This window comes from Perca fluviatilis, chromosome 12, assembly GCF_010015445.1.
Source record: "Perca fluviatilis chromosome 12, GENO_Pfluv_1.0, whole genome shotgun sequence".
Lineage (NCBI taxonomy): Eukaryota > Metazoa > Chordata > Actinopteri > Perciformes > Percidae > Perca > Perca fluviatilis.
Window position 1 is genome coordinate 5,921,122 of NC_053123.1, and position 16,850 is coordinate 5,937,971.

The 16,850-nt window shown below is 44.3% G+C and overlaps 1 protein-coding gene across 1 annotated transcript; it reads left to right on the plus strand.

The window, feature by feature from the left end:
* The first annotated feature begins 1,572 nt into the window (after positions 1 to 1,572).
* LOC120569854 (insulin-like growth factor-binding protein 5) lies at positions 1,573 to 16,000 on the plus strand. Its single transcript, XM_039817994.1, has 4 exons — positions 1,573 to 1,906; positions 12,849 to 13,063; positions 13,263 to 13,382; positions 13,577 to 16,000. The coding sequence occupies exons 1-4, from the start codon at positions 1,573 to 1,575 to the stop codon at positions 13,709 to 13,711; spliced, it is 804 nt and encodes a 267-aa protein (XP_039673928.1). The 3' UTR covers positions 13,712 to 16,000.
* The last annotated feature ends 850 nt before the right edge of the window (positions 16,001 to 16,850 follow it).

The following is a 16,850-nucleotide window of genomic DNA, read 5'->3' on the forward strand; positions in this document are numbered from 1 at the left end:
CATGGCTGGGCTGATTTAGAGTGCATATATATGGTGCAAGCAGAGCACACGCTGAAACAATCAGGCAGTATTCTGCATACAGGCGATCAAATAATAGAGCCCAGTTGCATTTAATGTGTGTGTGTGTGTATGTGTGTATGTGTGAGAGAGAGAGAAAGGGAGGGGGTATGTTAGTGGGTTTTTCCTTTTGGCTACATTGGTAACACAAGTGGAAGTGTCCAATGGAAGCAACAGGTGCAGACTTGTAGACCGGGGCAGGTATCAGCGTGGAAATTGGACCAAAAATAACAATAATTGCAAATCATGTTCCTGGTTCCGTCCCTTATATAAGTTAATAATTCAATAGTGAATTCCGGTGCTTTCTCTTTCTTTTCCCCCTTCAGTTCCAACCTTTGAATGCAAAGCAGCACTTCAGATCGTTCCTCAGTAGGGATATTCCATTCAACCCGTGACAATGAGGCACTCATGACTCAAGCAGGGTGGGGGGGGGTTACCCATACTTTATTTTTCATGGACACAAAAGAATTATGATGTGGGGGAAATTATTTTCCCTTCAGACTCGAATCAAAGTTTCGGATGTTTTCAAATCCACGAATGTGAAATTGGCACATTATACAGAATTTATTCCGCACAGTGATCCATCCGGATAGTGAAGAACTAAGGACATTATTTCTTTCTTAGGTTAAGTGCCAATAGTAAAGAGGCTTTAATCTTGAACAATTTACTTCTATGAATCTCAAGAATGATCTCACCCACTGTAAAAAAAAAAAAAAGAAAAAAGAAAAAAAGAAGCCTGTATAGCTGGATATGAGTGCTCGTTGACTTGTTGAGATTTGTCATTTTTTTGCAGTATGGAGCACTTTAAAGATCTTCTGGGGGGAGAATATGAAGCTACAGATCTAACAGACAGTGAAAGCCTGCAGGATTTTTGGGAACGCTCGGTGCTCAAATGTTTTGATGAGGGCTCTGTTGCTCTCTGCTGTTGCCTTTTGCACCTCGGCATCAGTTCAGCCTTCAGGGTGAAAGAGCGATCCTCCTGCTGCTAAAAAAAAAAAACTTTGGCCGCCTGCCAAGCCGTGGAACAAGTGCCTCCCTTCCCTGCTGTTTAGCGTATTCAGTTAGGGGATTGGGCTCGGCTCGGCGCTGTTTTAAAAAGGCAAGGCAGCTCTCCAGTTGATCAGTCTGCTCAGGAAACTTCTGCCGGAGAAAGTACTGGAGTCCAAACTGAAGAAGGAGAGCAGTTGAGATTTTGTGCAAAAGAATTGCCTCGCTCCTGCAGAGGACATCATCTCGGGACAAATATAGCACATCTATTTGAAATTACTCATTTGAACTCGTTTTGCAGGGTGCACGCTGCAAAGCCTGTCGTTGATGTATTGTTTATTTTTTTTTTTTTACACAAATAGCAACATTCTTGGATAAAGACTCTTGGCTTTTGCTTTAAAAAAAAAAAAAAAAAAATCGGATTATCTGACTGAGGCATTGTGCTCATTAGTCTACTCCCCGCCCCTCCATCCCCCCCTCCTCTCTTCGCATTTGAGCTTTATGCTGTAACTGAAGAGAACGCCGACAATGTTTCTGAGTTTTTGCCTCTTGGTGACATTTATCTTGGGGCTGTCCGGGTGCTTGGGCTCATACGTGCCGTGCGAGCCGTGTGACCAGAAGGCGCTGTCCATGTGCCCTCCGGTCCCGGTCGGCTGCCAGCTGGTCAAGGAGCCGGGCTGCGGCTGCTGCCTGACCTGCGCCCTGTCCGAGGGAGCGGCGTGCGGAGTTTACACCGGGACGTGCACCCAGGGCCTCCGCTGCCTGCCGAGGAGCGGGGAGGAGAAACCCCTGCACGCCCTGCTCCACGGCAGGGGAGTGTGCACCAACGAGAAAGGATACAAAGCTGTCCACCCGCCCATAGGTAAGACGCGCACGGGGCTGCCATGGCAGACTCGATGCAAATGCATGCATGCTCGGGGATCAAACACTTGAGAATGTGTTTGCGGCTGCACTTCCAACCGCATCCATGCAAACAAACTATATTAATTAAAAAATGAATTAATTAATTTCGTCTAGATCAGGACTGCAGGGTCTCCTCTGTCTTCTCTGAGGATCGGTGAGTTCTTATCCCGTGTGCGCTGTCCACTGTGCGCTGCTGCGGGATTGAAATGTCTTGCGGGAACAGAAATAACCACAGTCGAGTATCTTTCATAATAAATCCTAGCATTTTGTGTAGATGTAATTGCGTTGTTGATAATAGTTGTGCCTGATCCACGGACCCCCGGGGGGGTTCCCTTCCCTCACCATGAGACAGACACACACACTCGCAAACACACACACACACACACACACACACACACACACACACACACACACACACACACACACACACACACACACACACACACACACAGTGCCTGGAACACGCGCCCTGCTCTCTGACAGAGCGCGTGTTTGACAGATGGTTTGAGGTGCCATCTGATTAACTTGTATCTTCCGTCTTGATTAAGCTGGCTGCAGGAGCTTATTCCTCCTCTCCTCTCGGGTCTTTGTAGGACCAGAAACGCACCTCGGGTCTCAGCAGGCTCAGCATCCACAGCTGTAACGACAGTGTCGCGTTTAGGCTGCTCGGTAGGAATCTGTGCTCGTAGTGACAACACTATATGTGAACCAGCAGCTCGGTTGTGTGCGCAGCGCCGCGTAAAATCTGTCGCGGGCGGCTCGGTAAACGCACATGGTTTGTCCCGGTTGTTTTGAGCCTCTGGCGCGGGGCAGTTGCTGTCAAACTGCGGTCTTGCGAGAACCAGGTGTGGCTGCAAGGATCCAGGCAGTTTAAAGTATTTTCCATTTTAATGCAGGGCGAATTATTAAACGCATTTCTTTTATTATCCTGACCAAAAAAAAAAAAAAAAAAAACGAGTGAAAAACTTTATGAAAAGGGGTCTGAGCACTAAATGCATAGTGTATTTATATAAGGGATATTATGAGGGAAAATGTGGGAACCTCTAAAAGTGGAGCTTATTCTGCAAATTGCTTCCCTTTTAATATCCACTGGTGTAACAAGTGTCTGTCAAAGCGCACTGTTTTCCATCCTAACGCCAGAGCGCATTAAAGCTTTCGTGTCTTTCATTTTTCGCCTTTCCAATATCATTCGCACCTTGACACGTGAAATCTAGCCAGACATTAAGGAAAAAGCCCAATGCAGCCTACAGGCGACATGGGAAGGGATGAGGTGCCACTCCGCGAACGTTGGGTCTTGTTAAAGCCGAATTTAGATAGATTTAGGTCTGCAGGCTACCCCGACCGTGGTGGTCAGAGTCGGATTACCACTAAATCTGAGAGAGAGAGAGAGAGAGAAAAAAAGAAAGAGAGAGAAAGAAAGAGAGAGAGAGAGAGAGAGAGATACGTAGACACAAACAGACAGACAGAGGGAGAAAGAGAGTGGAGCCAATAGCCTTGAATGATTTAAGGTATTTCTTGGTGTAGCACAGAGGTTCACTGTCACTCAGAGTTTTATAGCGGTGTGTCAACAACTAGATAAGTAAACACAAAGGGTTTGGCTCCACGCCTCTTTCTATAAAGTGGGCTGTCAGTCATCAGGCTATCTGCACCCAGTGTGCAGATCACCCCTCCTTGTGTTGGTCCATGAATGCCATTGTTTGAACAAACACTCAGCAAACCTCATCTTTTGCAAAATATTGATCACAAACTGAAACGGAGTCATGGTAGGCTCACACTTATCTCTCTCTGTGTGTGTGTGTGTGTGTGTGTGTGTGTGTGTGTGTGTGTGTGCCTGCTTGGGCGGGGCTGTGTGGGTGTCTGGATGTGCATTGTGTGTGATTGTTGTGAATGATGACACCTCAGGCCTTTTGTCTCACTCTGGCTTTACACACACACACACACACACACACACAAACAAACACACACACACACACACACACACACACACACACACACACACACACACACACACACACACACACACACACACACACACACACACACACGCGCAGACAACCTGACTTCTTTGTTGGCCCACAGAAGAGGTAATCAGAGCATCTTTTCCTGCCTCTGGCAGTGCATTCATTGCATGGGTGCTCAGTCACAACGCAGTGATTCAGCAGAATGCCTCTGGCGCTCTCTTTCCTCTGAAGGGCCTTCTGTCAAACAGCTCCGCCAACGGGTACTGGTGAGGTGAGCTTCTGGTTTCCTGTGGTGTGGGGTTGCAGCTGTCTGTGTGCTGTACCAGCTGAGCAAGCCAAACACAAGGAGGAGGAGGAGCTCAAGTGTCCGCAGCCTACTAAATATTGACTGGGGCAGCCAAACAATGGGAGAGAGGAATCTTTGCCCCCCACCCCCTCCCTTTACTGCTCATGTAAAAAAAATAAATAAATAAAAAAAAAAGAACCCTGGCCATCGCTCTGCATACGGGTCCGTGTCCCAGCAGTGCATTAATTCACGTTTTGCTCTTGCACTGTGATCCCAGGGTTGCTTGGATTGTAAGGCACAGGAGGTGGTATGTGCTGTGGGGGCACTCAGATTGTGTTAGCCCCCTACGAGTGAATCAGACCCTGCAAAGCTTGCCAACAGATATGACTTCATAGCAGCAGGCCCCTCGTCTTTCAAGCTTCTGAAAGGGCCTTATGTTTTAACAGATTGCTCTTTGCCAAGAAGCAAAAGATGATTAGGGAGTGGTTCCAAATCCAGAATACTCGGCACAGAAATACTATGGCCCTTATTAGCTTAGCAACAGGAAACCTGGTGCCTTTACTGACAACTTTAATACTTTACCTTTGTCTTGCCTCTTTGCATGTGTAGATGCGGTTTCCAGTTAGTGATTTTTCTTTTGTTATTGACATTTAAACTCATGAGTAAGTCAAGCAACTGCAGACTTCTGATGACCAATGTTTGCCAGAGAACTTCACATATGCATGGTCACACCGCCCTGTCACATCTAAGCACCATACAGAATTACTTGTCATCACACACTTTTTAGAAAGCTATTCAACTTTGAGAACCGCCATCTGCTTTTTCCATGCCAGCAGCCTCACTGACACAGCTGGTTATTGGGTCGTAGCTGAGTGGTAAAACGTTGATTCTCTCTGACTGTACAATTCGGCTAATGAAAACCAGCCACCGTACTCCGTCTGCTGTAAATGTTGCGTGCTCCTACAGACATGCCACGTCAGATATAGCCCTGGTCACGTGTGGCCCCAGCTGCCTGACAGCTTCATGACGGGCTCATGCGAAAGGAAAGACTGTATGTGGCTTTCCATCCGTCTCACCTTGAACATCTGAGACAGTGCAGTGAAAGCTTAGCATGCTGCAACTGATCTGTTGCAGGTGCTAGGGAGAATTTTTCGAAAGGTCATTTTGTCAAGATGTCACGAGGACTTCAAGAAAGAAAAGCACACATTTCGTGGAAAATGTGATGCCAAGAAAATCTAGAGAACCCCGGTTTCTTATATGTGACATTGATACTATTGATGTGGAACTGCTTTTTTCTGCACGTGGCGTTTTTGAGGCACAGTATGATCATAGGGACAGTCTACAGCACTTGAGCTGTCGCTGGCAAGCACATTACCTTTTTGGCACACATGCATGATTTCTCCCCGTAAAACTTAACGGTGGTATTTGTACAGCTTATTGGTCACTGACACCTAGCCTGCTGGTGGCAACAGCTGGGAAACATATCAGCACTCACTGTAAGTTTTCTACGCACGGTATTCAATAAAGGCAGGGACGGCCACATGCTGGGCTTTAAAATGATGTCACACCTGTTTACATCTGACCTGTGTATTGTAATCTCACCTCCCAACACCTGGTTCAAGCTAGCATTGGACGAGAATGGACCGAAATTAGGCATCTTGGGTTTCTCAGGATTTGGAAGGCAAAAGACGCTCCAGGGAATTCTCTAAAATGTTGGTGGTGAAGCTTTTATTGATCCCTGTCCCGGAAGGTATTACAGTTTTGTCTTAGAAGCATAGAAGGGCTAGCCTGACAAGCCAGAACCACATCAAGATGTTGTGAGCTCAATCCGAGGGGCGGGATAAACGGTTGTCTTTCAAATTCCGTCTGCACGTAATAGGACAGCGCTACAACCAGGCAGAGCAACGAAGAAGGTAGCGAAGCCAGTTGATAGATTAAACTTTTCTTTTCTTTTATCTTCCTTTTTTAACAATGACTTCAGTGCCGTTCTGTGTTCTTTTCTCAAAGCAAAGCTGAACTCCAAGTCTTCCAGAAGACCGCTGTTCTCCAGCAGCAGCAGCAGCCATAAGCCCCGCCCACCGACTCTATACGCGATGTGATTGGCCTGACCAGAGTTTGGTTTTTCCAGCTCGCAAGCCAACGGAGAGTGCCTAGACCCCCCCTGGCTGCAAATTAAATTTGCTGCCGCTAGGGTGCGTCTAGATTTCTAGGCTATAGAAGGGCACTCCGAGAGTACGCAGACCTCCGCCAAGGCCATGCTCTATCTCACAATGTTAACGAAAATGAAAGATTATTTTTGTATCTGCCACATGATCCGGATCCACTCCGAAATTCAACGGGTTCTTCATTGGGCCATGCTGCAAAGTTCCGTGGAAATCGGGTTGTAGTTTTTCCATAGTCCTGCTGACAAACAGACAAACAAACCGAAAATATAGAAAGATAATCAACTTTCCGATATATAAAAAAAAAAAAAAACGTTACTTCAAAAGGTGTTCGTATCATGTTACATAAACAGGCGGTTTGCCCATTCTTGGATGTTCTATGACTCACACTGTTGTATTGCAAACCCCACATTAATAATTCATGTTAAGTTAGTTGTTCGCCCACCGTGAGGTTTCTTTTTAATGCTGCTTGGAGATCAGCTTCGTACAGTACATCCGGGAGCGCTCGAATCTGGCCAAAATAGCTGCTTCAGCCACTGGGGAATTAGAACATCGTCACACCCAGCAATTGCGTTGTGGTGATGGTGACCCAAAAAGAGGTTGCGTCCGTCCATGTGGTTTGTTGGAAAACCCAAACTCTGATGTAGGATGAGGACCTCAGACCAGAATTAGGAATGTACAGTCGAAGAGCCATGCGCCTCAGTCTGATGACTCGAGCCTGTATTTTGCGCTGCTGTAAGCTGGAAATGGGTCAGAAAGCTTGCTTACCTACAGCAGCATTTCCCTCTTGGAAGGATTTTGCATCCTCTCATAAATCCTTGTTTTGTGATCTATATAATCCTTGAATTGTTCTTGTTGCTATTTATACCGTGCATTCCGAAAGGCAGGAAACTTTTTGATTGCAATGAACATATTCTGTGTTCACAATACCATGGGGAAGAGGTATTTCCTGCATTTTCAGAAGCTGACTGAGACCGCGCGCAGGGTCGAACAACAGAAATTCCACGGAAACAACAGGACGTAAGGGCCAAAAACAGAATTCCTTAACACTTGGGGGTGGTCAAATGTACAAATCGCGGAGAGAACATTTGGTATTTTCTTACTGCTTCAGTTGGTTTGGAATGGAGCCTTTTTCGGTCAGTCTCTCAGTCTTCTCATGTAACCAGGCTTTGTGCACTGCTGTCAAGTCGTGTGCAGAGGGTGTATCTTATCTGTCACTGGTCATCCATGCCATGATGATTTACACCGGTGATACTTACCTTCAGGAGCAGAGTGTGTGTGTGTGTGTGTGTGTGTTGTGTGTGGGGGGGGGGTTACTGCCTTTCAGAGGCTGTAGCGAGCTCTGTTTTAAAGCTACAGTGAAGCCAGGTATTGGTATCATATGAAATTAAATACCGCTCCAAAGTTAGGCTACATTTTGGCGAGGGAAAAACTGGCATGGTCTCTTGACCTCTCACCTCCAGATATCTGTATAAAAAATGGGTTCTATGTGTACCCACAAGTCTCAACTTTACAGACCCGTTCACTTCATGATAATCCAGTGCATCACAAATGGTTTACAGATTTTTAGGCACAAATTATTAAATTGCTTGAAAAGTTGTGCAAATAGCTGCCGTAAAAGAGGAAGAAAAAAAATCTTGAGGGAGCATGCCCCCTGTGCCCCCTAAGAGTTCTAGCAGTGGTAACTTTTTAGTTAAAAAAGCTTCTATGACTTATTATCTTATATTCCTTTGGTCATCAGGACCTAACTTTTGTGCTGCAGCACACACATCTCTGGTTTGTTCACACTAGAGTGCAGAGCCCGGCCGGTGTCCGACAGAGCAGTAACCGAACCCGACCCGAGCCCGGCAGACATTAAGATATTTATGTCCGAGCCCGACATCTCATTTTTTTCTCATACTAATGACACATGTACATGTCGCCTAATATGCATGTGTTTCGTTGTCAGAGCTACATAAACAAATTTCTGCACACAGGAAGACGGATGTTAGGGTAAATTTATTTTAATCACAAAAACGAACCTTTGCATCAAGTGAAACAGGCCCATTGGCTACCTACAAAATAAGCTGTTTATTTGTATATCTGTTTGTTATCGCGCTGATGTGACCGAGCCCGACCCTAACCCGAACATCATTTCTAAAGATCTGTCCGAACCCGGTATCCATCCTCTAGTTCACACCTCCCTTTCTGCTCTAGAAACTGCAGGGTTATCAGGCCATGGCATTGCTTTCAAATATTAAGTAGCGGAGGCAGTCTGAGGCTGAAGGATGGTTTACTACCGTCGTGCTTTATATGCCACAGGCCCTCAGGCTCATTTATCCCTACATTATCTTGTCCTACCCCCTGTTGAGATTAAACAGCACCTCTATTCACTACTCTCTTACATCTTGTAAAGATGTAATTTCAGATGCAGCGCCGAGACGCACTTAATCAAAGGCAGGACATAGCCAATGTGCTGTAATGCTGGAAAATCCAATGAAAGGTGGGAGAAGCTATTGTCCTGGCTTTTTTTCACAATCTAAATGGCATTGTTAGAGTCTTAAAGATCCAGAGGAGAGGACAAAAAAAAATCCAAAGACGGGGTAGCTTATCTTTCTTGTTTGGACTGTTGCCCCGTAAGAAACTTGGGATATTCATGAAGCATAATTGTGTGCAGATGTTAATTTTTAAACAGAGAAGTATCAGGTGCACCTCCTTTGGCTACTCTGCCCCTCTCGTCCTAATGAAATCTTTAGCTCGAGCACAGGGAGAGAGAGATAGCAGCACAGCTTTGGGCTCAGCTGAATGGAAGAGCTGCACATGACTTGGTTCACTTGGCTCCTGGCCAGCATCTTGGCTGAGTTTCAGGAGTTAAACACGGACCCTCTAAGCCTGCTTTACAAGCTGGGTACCCTGAGCATGGAAAAACTGAGTTTTTGTGGCCGCGCCGAAGAGCCCACTTCAGAAAAGATGAGTTTGGTGATGTTGTTTGTGGAGGAGAAAAGAAGTCAGACACCATTGTCTTCACGAAGGCTATCCAATTTAAAATGCAGATCAAAAAACCCTTTCTATCCTATGTATCTAAAGAGACATTCTGTGGATTTGTAAGGTGAATATAATTGATGGGCCACGGCTCAGACCTCTCTTAGTCTGGCCATTTATATGCTCAAATGAGATTACACATTAAACAAGAATGCACGTTGAAGAAAAAAAACAAAACACAGCCCTTATTTTCGACGGCGTATTTTTTCATTGCCAAATATGTGGCATTTTAATCAAGCGCCCCTAGAAGTTATTGGACTGTACAGCAGAAACGAGGAGTTTTTCCACAGTGGTCACATACGAATGCTTGTTTGACGTATTTATTTATAGCGAGTGAGAGCCTCGTAGTCTGAGCGGGGAGACACAAGGACATATCTAAACACAAACCAATGCCTGCCAAGTCATGAGTTGTGAGATTAATTTCAAAGAGATGGCAGTGCAGCGCAGAAGCCAAAGACCCAATTCTGGTAATCACCCTGCCCCCTCCATCCCCTCCCAGAGACTCCAGACGCTCCTGCTGTGTCAGGCTCTTTGAACATCAGTTTCCTCGGATCTCGTGTCCCTGTTCCGTCTCGGTGCCTTTCTCCACAGTGGCTGTGCACTACCAGGCCAGTCAGCGACGTTAAGGCAACTTGTTAAAACATATTTTCCAGCCTATGCTCTCTTGACCATACACAAGTATGGAAGTTGATTTGTTTTTCAGCAGCAGTTGGCCTATAGTGCGCAGCCAACATTCCTCTCTGGTTCAGTGCTTCTGGCCCTGCGCACCACGGCGGGTTTCCTTGTCAGATAAATATAACCAGGGTCATCCACTGGCACCATCGCTTCGGCCAGTTGGCAAAGTCCCCACAATAACTCTGTACTTATGGTACAGCTAAGCCAAGGGGGGAGCTGATGGCTTCTTTATGTGGCCTCAAAGAACCTCTGGCTGGGGGTCCAGGCTTAAAAGGCTGAGCCCCAAAACATAGGAGAGGAAAAGGGGGGGGGGGGGTAGGTTCAGGATATAGGACCTCAACCTGTGAACATCCTATCAAGAGACTATAGTGCCCCCTCGGGGAGCTGAAATTACGTCTAAGAAGCGCATAAAATGTGACAGAAATGTACAAGCATTTATACGAGTCCACAGAGCAACTGGATTTTCCTCCGCTTGACATTTGGGTTAGGAGTTTAATGTGGGACACGTCGCTGTAAAGTTACGACACTCAAGAGGCCTTAGTCCCCGTTGAAGTTTAGCAGTCCAGATAACGTGTTTGCAGATTTTCCAGGCACTGCGCAGGCAGCCATGCAACATGTGATGCAGTTTTCCCAAGTTGTAGACGTCTGGTGCTGCCTGCTGTCTGCATGTATTACATGTACTACATGTGTGACCTCAACTAAATTTTAAGACCAACATGTCTCACTGATATATTAAGGACATTAAAATAAATGTCTTGTTTTTTTTAATGGATGCCGATCAGCTCCGACTGGACTTACGTGAAGGGATGTTTTAGATTTAGAAAGCAGAGAGTACGGGGGGTTGGAAGGTGGGGTTGGTGGGAGTTTAACGCCTGTGTTAGCTGTCAGAGTTCATCAGCTGTTGATCAGATCTCCCAGCAGCCTCCCCTCCTGTATACACAAATGGCAAGCAACAATTGGTGGCACAAACACCGGGAAAAGCACCTGGTATACCATTTCTTATGTGGCACGGATTAAAAAGCTGCAGAACTTCACTTTTGGTATATGCAGATAGCAAGTTTTTTTTCAGTGACTGTAATACATTGCTTATATAAATCAGATCTACATTTTACTGGTTCGTCGTAATACTTAATTATAGGTCTATGGTAACTGTATTTGGATCAGACGTTACCCTTTACTGAGGTATTCTACGTTCCTGAATTTTATGTTCGAATAAAATTTGAAAACTAGTTTCATCATGAAATAATGCTGGAGATTTAATAAACAAACATGGCCAAAGTCCTACGTAGAAAGTACTAGTGCAACAAGAAACAGCTCCATTTTCCGAGACTTCTAAATACAGATTTAAGATTTTTTAACAGGGAGTTTTGTGTAAACCATGTCCATTGATGCCCAGGTGCAATTAGTCTTTGTCTTGTCAATTACTATTTTACCAAAAATGGAACCAAACTTTAGACTTAAATTTTGCACTGTCCTCTATCTTGCAGTTAACTATATCTAGACACCGAGAACTATCTCCAAGACCATTCGAAATGTCATATCAAATAAACTGTATGAACTACGTTTGTGAGATTGCTTTTAAAGCTGCTAATCAGTATTGTTACATGAACAATGTATCAAATGTACAGTACTGTGAAAAAGGGTTGAACTATCAACAACTTTGTACATCCTCTCGGCTCTGCAAAGCATTTTAGCTCATTGACAACTTTACTGTTTAGTTTCAGTCACACGGCTTTCATCAATCTCGCTTCCAGCTGCCGCAGACAGCTGTTTCTAGCAAAAAGAAGCTCTGATAAACCCACTGTACGCTACCTGCCCAGCACCAAATGGCAGTCAGACAAAGGTAGCAACTAACTGGTGAACATACTGTAGTTGAGCATTTGTCGGCTAAATTGCCAGATATTTCTCTCAGGAGTTGGTGGAGACTAAAACAGAGCTAAAACGACGGGGAACATTGGATTGGATTTAGGAACGTTTGCTGCGTGGACAGAAACATGACTCCAAGCGAATGCTGATGTCCGTTGAGTGTGTTAAGAGGCAGCTGTTTGCTAACCTGTTCATACCAACTTTATATGATAATAATATGTCGATGTTGTGCTTACAGCTTGAGTAGGAGCTTTAAGTCAAGCAATTCTATTAAATCCATTCACGCTTCTCTTAATTTTCAGCAGGCGGCAGGCACAACTTGACAGCCAGTGCCAAACACTAGTTATGTCCAAATGAAGCTTCATGAACTATTAGTTTTAGTTGTTGACCACACTAGATGGCAATCTTGGTTTAAAGAAAAAGGCTTAAGAAATGGCAGTTCAGTGTGCTTACAACCCTTTGTTGAACCGAGATCTCTATCTAGTGGGCTCGGAAGATTAAGAAAATGCTTCATGAAGCTTCATTTGGCCATCACTACCAAACACTTTCTCACATTGTTTGATTGTATTGCAAATACGGGGCGGTGATGGCGCAGTGGATATGACACGTCTTTGTTGTGGGAGATCTGGGTTCGATTCCCACTGCGATACATCGACCAATGTGTCCCTGAGCAAGACACTTAATCCCTAGTTGCTCCTGAGGCTGCGACCTCTGACATATATAGCAGTTGTAAGTCGCTTTGGATAAAAGCGTCAGCTAAATGACATGTAATGTAATGTAAATAATCTGTCACACATTGCCAATTAAGAACTTAATCATACACATATAAAGATGTCAATGCATTAGTGTGAAGATGCAGCTTGCTTTAAAAAAAAAGAAGAAAAAAAAATTGACATTAATTGTTACCATGTTTGATTTGCTCCGCTGCAGATCATGAGTCTCGAGAGCATGAGGACACCCTAACCACAGAGATTACAGAGGAGCTGCAGCCAGCTAAAGTGCCACTCCTTCCAAAAGACATTGTGAACAGTAAAAAAGTTCACGCGCTGCGCAAGGAGCAGAAGAGGAAGCTCGGCAAGCAGCGCCTCATGGGCACCTCCTTGGACTACTCCCCTATGCCCATTGACAAGCATGAGCCTGAATTTGTAAGTTTTTAAATGCTAGTTTTTTTCTCTATTGTCATTATAAAGCCACTAAGCGTAGAATTTGAACATTTCTGACTTTGGTGACTTCTACTGGTAGCATCTACCAATGCAAACTACACCTTCATCGTTATATCTTAATATACTTAATTTATAATACCTTTGAACAGCCTTTGTAACCCTGCACTGTCTTTCCCTAAAGGGTCCATGCAGGAGAAAACTAGATGGGATCATTCAGGGAATGAAGGACACTTCTCGTGTAATGGCTCTGTCTTTGTATCTTCCCAACTGTGACAGAAAAGGATTCTTCAAGCGCAAGCAGGTGGGTTTGCTTCAGAAAAGTCTTTGCACTTGGCACTAAGAAAGCCTTCCAAATTACGAATCTAGCCTATTTTGCAAAGACGTGCGAATACATTGTGCTCTGCCCCTTTCTGGTGTTACCAACCCTTTACCCTCACCACATCTTTACCTAACCCTTGTCCCTTTTTTCATCAAATTTTTTTTTTTGGCCCACAGTGCAAGCCATCTCGCGGCCGCAAACGGGGCATCTGCTGGTGTGTGGACAAGTACGGCGTTCAGCTGCCCGGAACAGACTACAGCGGAGGGGACATTCAGTGTAAGGACCTGGAGAGCGGCAACAACAACGAGTGAAAAGGGGAGGACCATCCTTGACCCCCCCACACCCCCACCCCTAACCAGCACGTGACCCAGGGCCCACGCCTCCTCTCTGAATCACACATGTACGCTCCGCCCTCCGTTCACTTCATGATTTGAGGTTGTTTTGTTTTTTTTCAAATTGAAAAAAAAAAAAAAAGGAAGAAAAAATCCAAACGAAAGAACAGGCTGAAAAAAAGACACCTGTATTTTTTTCTTTTTCTCTTTTTCTGTTGTTGACCAAGCACTCATTTCCGAATGAGGGGAAAAGTCCCAGAAGATTTGCTAGATCCCCTTGACTTTTGCTCATGGGACCCCTTGTATGAGGCGGCTTCCCTGGCTCCAGATCCATGAAAATATATGCACACGACGGATATATTTTTTATAGAAGCTAGGGGTTTCAATACAACACTTTGTATGATGTAAAATTACCGCAAAATCATTGTGAAGAAAAAAACAAAACAAGTATCAGGCACATCAGTTTTAGGCTGTGGAACTGATGATTGGCAGAGTAATTTGTTGTTTTTGTCTGTTTTCCAAAAGAAAAGAAAAAAAAAGAAACAGTAGATAGGGAAATGCTGTAACAGTTGACTCTATCTGGGTATGTGGTTCTGTCAGAGCACTTATGAATGAGGGGAACCTGCTTAGATACGTGCAACTTCACAAAATGATGCGTGCATGAGTGTGTGTATGTGTACAGTGCGTGTGTGTGGTATGTATCCGCCTGTGTTGGTATATGATGGAGTGAGTCTATTACAAAAAGAATGTCCTTTTTTTTTTTTTCGTTTCTCTTTTGTTTGTTTTTGTCACAACAAGTATTGCTGGCGCTTAAAGTGGTCTTGGGGCTGGCCTTCTCTATAACCGATGTAAAGTATGTCTCGGGACACGGCGCGTTCGGAAACAAAAGAATGAGCAGATGGTCACAGACGAACCTATGTTAAGTGGCTCTTCGACAATGTAGCTAGCCTGATATGCCAACTGTGCCTATTTAAACAGACACTGCCATGCAGGGCGACACAGAGCTTAGAGAGCGCCGACTCTAGCGGTGAAACAAAGATCCGTGTTTTCAGCTTCAAGTGATGGCACTCGAGTTTGACTTCCAGCTTTCGAGTCGAGCGTGTGATCAAACTCGCCGGTCGGGCCGGTTGCTTTCTCCGATTCGGTCGTGTGAAGTGTAGTTTTGTATGGTTTTGTTTGTGCCGTTTTCTTTGCCTTCAGTGAAGTAAAGACCGCCCACCTTTGAGCCATGTTCCTTTTATCAAGTGGTTTCCCCTCAGTACTGCTACTACAGTGTAACCATGGTGTATTACGTTACTTTTTCAAATATAGTTATTGAATGTTGTTTTTGTTTTTTCCTTTCTTGTAGAAACATAGTATGACAACAATGTAATTGTGCTTGGAGAAAAAAGAAGATTTTTAGCCTGTAAAGAATTTGAATAGGTCCTTGACCCAGTGTCATTAGGCTACAGGGCAGTCAAAGAAGCTAACCCTCTGGACACCTTCTGCTTACATGCCTCCATGCAAAGGTTCTACATCTAAGGGGAGCATGATGAAAACTACAGGTTAAAACAGGGTCATTTAAGAGTTCTCTCTCTCTCTGTGTGCAAGTCACAGTGCCTTCCTACATGCAAATACATTTAAACAGAGACGTGAAAGTGACATGGATATCAAACGGGGCAATATCCTTTTTTTTTTTTCTGCCGCGGCCGATCTCTGATACAACGATCAAAGATGTCTAGGTTTACTTCTGATTAGGAGAAGAAGAACAAATGTGGTTGGTCCTGTAAACGGTGTCAGCAACGCGTAGAAAATCCATTTTGTAATATCCGCCTGAACCTCGGGGGCAATTCTGGACAAGAGTGACGTGTGTGGGACGGCTGTGTAACCGCAGTCAGTTTAACCTCCCTCTTCTCTTTCTTTGACAACCAATAAGCTAAGATTCTTGCTTTTTCATTGTGAATGCCAATGTATATGATTGCCAGAGAGAGGAAGCCAACGGTAAAAATCATGTCATCGTTTCCTTTGCTGAAACAAAAAGAGAAAATGATGCGTGCGTCCCGAATGGCTTCCTCGATGGTTGTGAATATATTATCGAGGCACCTTGCCCCACCTCCAACACCAAATCCCCACTACCACTTTCGAAAAAGCAGCTTGCACTTATTTCAGTTACTCACTATTGATATTGACACACGACGACGTCCTAAGATGTGGTATCATGAAGTTGGTGGAACATTTAAAAAAAAAAAAAAAAAAAAAAAGAAGAAAAAAAAAAAAAAGAAAAAAAAACAGCCACAAAAGCTAAATGTTGTGTTATCTTGTGCTTACCTTTTAAAGTTGGTGCTTTGAGGTAATATTTGTCGACAGGGGCTGTGCAGCCCACGCCTGGGACCTCCAATACGGCAACATCTTTTAGGGAGAAATAGATTTCAAAGTTACACGCAGCTAGAGACGTTCTCACGGCCAATTGCGCAGGGAGTTGGGGTAGACGTAAAAGAGACGGAGGGGAAAGAGTAAGAGTGAGCGCCATGGGCAGTGGTCATAATCGGGGCCTAGCCACTTCCCCGATATGGGGTCACCAATTGCATGACATTAGATACAGTTAGCAAGACAGTTACCAGGAGTCATGGAAATCTGGGGAATGCAAAAATTAACAAAAAAACTGGAAACAAGTATTACTTTGATCTGATACAAGGAACTATCTGATATCTGGAACCATTCACTGTCTGGATCAATCAAGTGCGTGAATACTTCAATGTTCCAGGTATTTGTTTCTTTTGTTTGGATTGCAAGTTGAGTTTTTTTCAGGCTTTAAAACCAACGCCTGTTTGCGAGTAGTGACATCCTCAGGTTTCACATCTCCTACATGGTTTAATATTCACATTTCATACGTCAGTAGTACAGTAACGACAGTACAGCTTTTTTTCTGAGTACATAACACTTTCTGGATGTAACAAGTCAATACGATTGGTTTTCATAATTTGGTGTTCACTGGCTTGTGAAATGGACCCATCGGTGGCAGGAGCATAGTGGGAAATAAAAATGGTCAGTATTTGGAACTACATAAAACAAATAAGAAAGAAAAGACAAAAAAATCTCAAATTATTAAAGTGAATATCACTGTGTAATATTTATTCAA

What these genes read in the sequence shown, in the direction of transcription:
- LOC120569854 (XM_039817994.1), top strand. Translation starts at nt 1,573, where the DNA reads ATGTTTCTGAGTTTTTGCCTCTTGGTGACATTTATCTTGGGGCTGTCC. An exon ending in AGCTGTCCACCCGCCCATAG is followed by an intron (nt 1,907 to 12,848) that starts GTAAGACGCGCA and finishes GCTCCGCTGCAG; the next exon opens with ATCATGAGTCTCGAGAGCAT. An exon ending in GATTCTTCAAGCGCAAGCAG is followed by an intron (nt 13,383 to 13,576) that starts GTGGGTTTGCTT and finishes TTTGGCCCACAG; the next exon opens with TGCAAGCCATCTCGCGGCCG.